This window comes from Gavialis gangeticus, unplaced genomic scaffold, assembly GCF_001723915.1.
Source record: "Gavialis gangeticus isolate Ggan-Ray unplaced genomic scaffold, GavGan_comp1, whole genome shotgun sequence".
NCBI lineage: Eukaryota > Metazoa > Chordata > Crocodylia > Gavialidae > Gavialis > Gavialis gangeticus.
In genome coordinates, this window is record NW_017729034.1 from 56,544,460 (window position 1) to 56,551,507 (window position 7,048).

Below are 7,048 nucleotides of genomic sequence, written 5' to 3' on the forward strand. Positions count from 1 at the left end.
AGTCCACATGAAAGAGGTCCCGTTAACCACTCAGCTCAGGGCTCTTAAATACATGTATCTCTAACATGTATCTTCCATCCTTACAGTTCTTGTGAAAGATTAAATTATACTACTGAAACTTTTGTCTTCCCTTGGGCCCTTAGGGAAAAAAGAGTGATAGTGTTATTAAGTATCAAAAACTGTTCTGCAATTTAAGTAGTTACAAAGACTTTGCATTGTCAAACCAGCATGGCTTCTTTGTTTTTGCATGGCCCATAGCATGAGCTTCCCAACATGCAACTTAAAACGAAATGGAGTTTCCCACCCCTCATTACTGGAAATGTGGCCAGCATATGCGAGTTAAAAGGAAACAACCTTCACAGCTCAGATATTCACAGGAACACACAAGGTGCATGCATAGTACCATAAAATGCTCTTATCCACTTGACAAAAATTGCTACACATGAAAGTAACTACAATTCCCTATAATGCCCATTGTCAACCTTCAACAGGAACACTGTTTTTAAAAATCCTAATCTGGGCTAGAATATAAAAGCGCTGATCACTTTAGTATATACACAAGAGGATTTGGGGGGCAACACACTCTTGGTACAGTAATGAAGAGGCTGCAGGACTTAGATCTGTGATCAGAGACCAAATTAAGTGCAACTGTATCTGTCCAGCTACGGGAGGCCATAACATAATGCAGGTGGTGGGGGAAGATCATGGCTTTGCTGCAATATGTACTTTTTGAAGGTCCAATTTGCAAGGTTTCTCAGGAAAAGGACCAGCTACCTAATGAGTTTCTCAGATATTCATTTAAGAGGCATTATAGTTAGAGATCGAAGCCCACATCTGCTGCTTGCTATTCCAGCATGTCTTCGTAGACATTTTATGGAACTAGAACAGTCTCTATAGGTTTCCACTTTAAATGTTACATCCTTCTGCCTTGACACAGAAGCTACTGTAGCCAGTCTGATGTGGAAGTGTTCTTAAAACATCCATTACCAACATGCAGCCTTCCTTGCTCCTACTGCTATTATTGCTGCTTCTGCTAGAGAACCTACTTATGTAATCATCATGACACACTGATACCATGGCAACAATATACATAAAGAAGCTGCGAGTCAGGTGATAGTTACCATCAGTTTGTTTATTTGAAGACATTTCACAAAACCTAGCTTGTTTCTTGCACTAGCCTTGTGCCTAACTCATTAAGTCCAGTCAAAATACATATATGGTCTTAGCAGGACTGCTTGTCACTAGACGTACATACACCACATCTTCCACTGCATGTTCAAGCTTTCACTTGAACATCATATAGGTTGGGATGCTAGAGAATTCGACAGGTCATCTAGCCTGACCCCCAGCCCGAGGCAGGATCATCCCTTATCAAATTATGGATTTGTATAAGATAGTTTTAACCTCTTAGAGCAGGGGTGTCCAACCTTTTTGAATGTGGGGCTGGATCACGAATTTTTTAATCACCCAGTGGGCCGGCGAGCCATATTCAAAGACCTCACAGGAAGTGGTATCACATCAGGAAGTGATGTCACATGACCTTGGACACCAATGAAGTTGCAGGGGTTGACATGGTGCTGGTTGACATGGCATGCATGCCTGTGTTGACATGGTGCTGCAGAAGCCACTTGGCTACAACCGGGTTGACCTGGTGCTGGAGAAGCCGCAGGGCCAGGCCAGGGTTGACCTGGTGCTGCAGGACCCGCCTGGGCAGAGCCAGGTTGGCACCGGCCAGGAAAGGCAGCACGCAGCTGAAGCCGGCTTCCCATGTGCTGCTGGGGCGGGAGGAGGCTGGCCAGGTCTGCACTGGCCAGCAGAAGCGGCAGCGGAGCCGTGTGCTGCTCGGGACTGACCGATGCAGGCTCGATCCATCCCGAGCAGCACACGGCTCCGCCGCCACTTCTGCTGGCCAGTGCAGACCTGGCCGGCCTCCTCATGTGCTGCTGGGGACAGGAGAAGTGGCCCCCTCAGGGCCTCGCGCACGGGCAGCCAAGCCCAGAGAGCCACAGCGCCCAGAGGGAGACTGGCTGGGGGAGCAGGCGCCACCTCGCTGTGGGGCAGGGCAGGGCAGCAGGGTTGGCTTGAAGTGGGCAGGTGAGGAGGCAGGCACAGGCCAGCAGTGCCAGTGGCCACTGCTTGGCCTCCCACGCGGGGCTGCTCCAGCAGCGCAAGGCACGGGCACGGGCTCGTGTCAGGGAGGCGGGGGCAGGAGCATGGGTGCTCCTAGACACATCCTCCCCACTAGTGACTGGATGCAGACCCCCATCCTCAGCCTACATCATGCAGGCTACATTAGCAGGACCTGAACCACCAAGGAGGCAGCTGGACATAGAGCGCCTCTGGGCCAGGCTCCTCCTGCCTCCTGCCCAGCCCAGCTCCGGCAACCACGTGCCCCACAACCCCGGCCCAACCCTGAGGTGCCCCCAGGTCCGCGCAGGAACTTACCTGGTGCCTCCATCCACCATGCACACGGGCAGGGCACAGGCCATGCTGCAGCTCCCCCGGCCACGCGCCGGGGGCAAGGGGCGGAGCCAAAGCTCGTCCAGTCAGGCACAGCTGGGGCAGCCCGCGGGGGTAAGCAGCTCCCCTCCCCTCGCTGCCGGCTGGGGCCCACAGGCCGGCCCTGCCCGCCTCGCCTCGCCGCTGCCACCACCACTGTGGAGCACAGAGCAAGCACCAGGACCCCTCGTCTGTCCTCAGCGAGGGACCTCGGGCCAGATAAAATGGCTTGGCAGGCTGCATGGTGGCCCGCGGGCCGTATGTTGGACAAGCCTGTCTTAGAGAAACCAGTCAACCCTGGCACAACAGAAGATGCCTATGGTGCCATAGAATAAAGCAAGGGGGACCACAAAACGTGACTGTCCTTAACCCATTTCAGGTGGGTCCTGCAACATGAGACCACAAGATACTGGACACCCACAATACCCTTCCCACCACCAAAGTCTTAGGTTCTCAGGGGCCCTAGTGACCTTGAGCCCCGACCTTCCTTACACTTCAGCATTTGTGCCCTAATTCAGTCCAGACCAACAATGACCAAAAACCGTCACCAGACACTGGACAAAGCTTGCTAGATGTTGGCAAGGGCCCCCTATCACCACCGGCGGCAGGCTGATCAGCCATTAGGCAGGAACGAGCAAAGCACCAGACCACACTCCCCCAGGACAGGGGCGGGCAATTATTTTGGGCAGAGGGCCACTTACTGAGTTTCAACAAGCCAGCAAGGGCCACATGACAGCCAGCCCAGGGCAGATTAATATTAATTTTCCAAATTCTTTTTAGGGGCCCCGCAGGCCAGACAGAATGGCCTGGCAGGCCACATTTTGCCCACCCCTGCCCTAGGAGCACGCAAGGTGAACAGGACAGCCTCAAGCCACTGTACAGCGACCTGTGCCAGTGTCCAACATGATCAGTCCAGCCTTTATCATAACCTGCTTAAATTGGAGACATTACATAAGAAAAAACATAAAGGCATCGATTCATTCTGCCTGCACAGGAAGCAAACTCCCCCACTCCCCGTTTCTGGCAAAATGATCTTACAATCCTTCTTAAATTGAAAAGTTAAGCTGCAATTCATTCTGTGATGAACAAACAGCGTATCTTGGCCAGAACACAGCTAAGATCCCTATACCAAGGGCTGGAAAGGACTGTCCAGGTGGCGGAGACCTGTCCCGGCTGCCTGCCAGGGCATCCCTCACGTGGAAGGCAGTGTCCAAGGAGGGGGGCACAGCTTCACTGACCACTGCCCTCCTCCCATGCCACCTCTGCACGGGAGCTGCGTGCTCCTAGGGAGAGTGATGCTTTTGCTCATTCCTGACCAATGGCTGATCCGCCCGCCATCCAAGGAGTTAGTGTGATGATTTCACCCCTGCACGGCAGATGTGGGGGTGAGGGAGCAAAGCAAGAGCGCCAGCGAACTGCGGCCATTTCTCCCTGGGGATCTCCCAGGCTTCTGCTGCCCCCCTATTCCTGCTACATGTGGGGGAGGGGGGGCTAAGCACCCCCGCACGCACGTACCTTCCCCGCGCGGGGGCTCCGCCGGGCTGCTCCTCTCCGCTGCCTCCTGCTGCTGCTGCGGGGGACTGGCGGAGCCGGGCGGCGATGGGGAGCCGGAGCCAGAGCCAGAGCCAGAGCCAGAGCCGGAGCCGGCGCTGCCCTGCTCCCAGCCGTCCCAGAGCCAGGGCCGGTGCGCCTGCTCCAGGAGGCGACGGCTGAGGCGGTAGCGCAGCAGCTCCAGGTAGCAGGCGCCGCACGACTCCCACTTGGGCTCCTTGTAGCGCTTCATGTACTCGGTCTTGACCCGCCGCGCGGGCACCATGCTGCGGCCGGGCCGGGGCAGGACAGCGCAGCGTAGGGCGGCTTTGCCCGGCTCGGCTCGGCTCGACACCCCCACAGCGCCTGCGCCCGCCCCTCGCGCTGGAACGTTTAAACACAAACAGCCACGTTCCGTGCCCGCCCCCTCGGCGCTCGAGCCAATGGCCGCGCCCGCAGCGCCTTCCCTCGCTAACGTCACAATAGCCCCAGCGAAGCTCTAGGCACAGGACGTTCCAGGGGCTGCTGCGCGGCCAGGCCCTGAGTGGAGGGGGCGGGAAGGGGCCGTGCTGCTGCGGATTAAAGGGCTGCGGTGCCGCCTCCGCGGTGCCAGGGCGTTGAGGGGGGATTAGCGGCTCCGAGCACTTATTAACAACCACGGGGATGGAGCACAAAGCCGGATCAGTGCCCCCGGGAGACCAAAGCCAAGCTCCGATGGCAGCCTAGCCTCGCCTCCCCTTCCCTCTCCCTCAGCAGCAGACCCCATCATCTGCAGCTGGTTTCCTTCCTACGTGCCAGGGTCTGACTGCACACGCTGGCCTCGAAGTGTTCCCAAGCCAGCCAGCCTGCCAGCAGCTGCCTGAGGCCGTGGATGTGGTGGCCAGGATCTCAGATTCCCCTGGTGAAAATGCCTTGGTTCCTCGCAATGGCAGAGAGAGAGCCTTGAAAACTGGAGCCGTGCGCATGGGGTGCAGTTGTGAGGTCAGTGGGTGGCTTGAAATGCTTCCTCTGAGAGGGGTGGCCTACCCAGTTCACCTGGGGGAGGCTTAGACAGTGGCTGGATGAGCGGTCAAAATAGCAACACCCTTCAGGATGTCACTGCCAGTCAAAGCATGTAGGAAAGGAGGGAATGCTCCTTCCAGGAGCCAGCACAATCTACAGCTAATCTTGGGCACTACTTGGGGCAGTCACCTCTTCCACTCCAAGCCACACCACATCGGCAGGAGCTCAGCAGGAGGGAGAGGCAATGCGCTATCCAAGGCCTGCTCCTTCCATCTTCAAGGAATAGGGGAGTTCTGCTAGTGAGGTTTCTTCTCTGCCTGTAAGCCACTGCTCTTCAGGGAGGGAACGATCTGCAGGCCCAGTCAGGCTTCCCTCTATCATTGATGTCTGGTGTTGCCAAACTGTTCTCTACAGTCCTAGGGACCAGCAACTCTAGCACTAGTGAAAATGAGCTCTTACAGTCTGGTGTGTTACGACACAGCTCTGGCAGCTGAGGCCCTAAGCACACACCTGAAATGTAATCAGGCTCTGCTGCCACAGGGGAACTTACATGGTAGATGTAGTCACAGTTTTGCTGGCAGAACCTCAGTTCTGGCAGCAAAACTACCAGCATACCATACACCATGTTGACCTGAGTGCAGGAGCCAGGCATCCTTCACCAGTGCTTCCTTCATATATTGCTTCCTCGGCAGGCTCCCCTTTCCCAATTCATGGACACGCTTCCTGTCGTACTCAGACCCGGATCAGTTTACAGCACCTGGACCTGGTAGGCTGCGAGCCAACATACTAGTCTAAGTGCACAATGGCTAGAGGTGAGTCAGTTCACTGACAGGTGAGAATGAGAAGCAATGTCAACAGTATCCACGTTTTTCTGCCACTGCAGAGCAGATGGAATAAGTAAGGTAAGTCTGTGCCAAAAGGGAAGATTAGAGTGACCGCTGAGGCCTGACTTGTTTGGGGATTTCAAATGATCCACAGGAACATCAAATGCAAGCCAGGATGGACACTGGTGGATGTTGGCTGATGAACTGAAGGTAGGCTGGAAGTTTTTGCACTTTAATTCATTTAAGCAAAAAAAAAGTGAACATCTGTAATTGAGAACTGTGACCATTTCATTTTTTTTGAATTATCGATTCATTTCCAACTTTTTGTTAGTCTAACAGGGACTATTTACAATTCAAAACAACAGTCTTAGGGGAGCTGGACAGATTGCTCTCAGCTGATAGCTTATTACATCTAAAAAGGCTGGTAGTCACTCAACTTAAATCAGTTTGGTAAAATGAGTAATTAACCCATAAAATTACCCAGACAGTAGTGCCTGGCTTTACCACCAAAAGCAATACTACTGCAATACTGTTTATATCGTGTCTCACTAGTGCACTGTTTGAAGTGGGCAGCAGGTGAAGTGACACAGCTTGCAGACTAGGGTGATGGGCAAACTGTAAGAAGTTGATGAGAGTAGAAGAGAACCATTGGCAGCAGGATCAGCTAGCCCTTGAATGCAGGGGTATCAAAGATTTGACTTGCCAGGCTACTGGAAGCTGTGGGGCATGGCCAGGGAGGAACAGGACATGCCACAGAATTAAGGCCCCTGAGCCCTGTTGGACAAGGCCGTTGGCAGCAGGAGGAAAAGCACCTCCAGAAACCACCAGGCTTTGCTTTTCCCTGGCTTTCCTGAAGTCAGCCTGCCTTGTCCTTTTGCCAAAGAGAGCCAAAGGAGCCATTTGATTAAAACTGCACAAAGGACTTCCGCTGTGATGCCCAGCTAGCCTTGCCAGACCTACAAACTCAGGAATCAGGCCGTGTACTCCAGAGCAAGCTTAGCTCAATATTGTACACATATACAGGCAGCCCTTAAGATGACTGTTCTTAAAGAAGGGATGGACCAAAAAACAACAGCTTGCATAGGTGACTGGTAGGGGAGGGCAGCGGCTTCTGCGGCTGCTTGCCAGCCCTGTCCCCAATGCCACCACCAACTTCTGCAGCTGCACCCCCCCCCCCCCCAGCCTTGGGGGGG

General features: G+C 54.3%; 1 protein-coding gene across 2 annotated transcripts in view; it reads right to left on the reverse strand.

Moving 5' to 3' along the window:
- The window catches only part of CCSAP (centriole, cilia and spindle associated protein), a 40,795-nt gene extending 36,375 nt beyond the window's left edge, over positions 1 to 4,420 (reverse strand). Inside the window, exon 1 of one of the 2 annotated variants that reach the window (XM_019527063.1) lies at positions 4,015 to 4,420. In XM_019527063.1, the coding sequence (XP_019382608.1) occupies positions 4,015 to 4,315 (301 nt within the window). In that variant the 5' untranslated portion in view covers positions 4,316 to 4,420. The remainder of the gene's footprint in view (positions 1 to 4,014) is intronic. The other variant, XM_019527065.1, reaches the window with a different exon arrangement.
- Between the last annotated feature and the right edge of the window lie 2,628 nt (positions 4,421 to 7,048).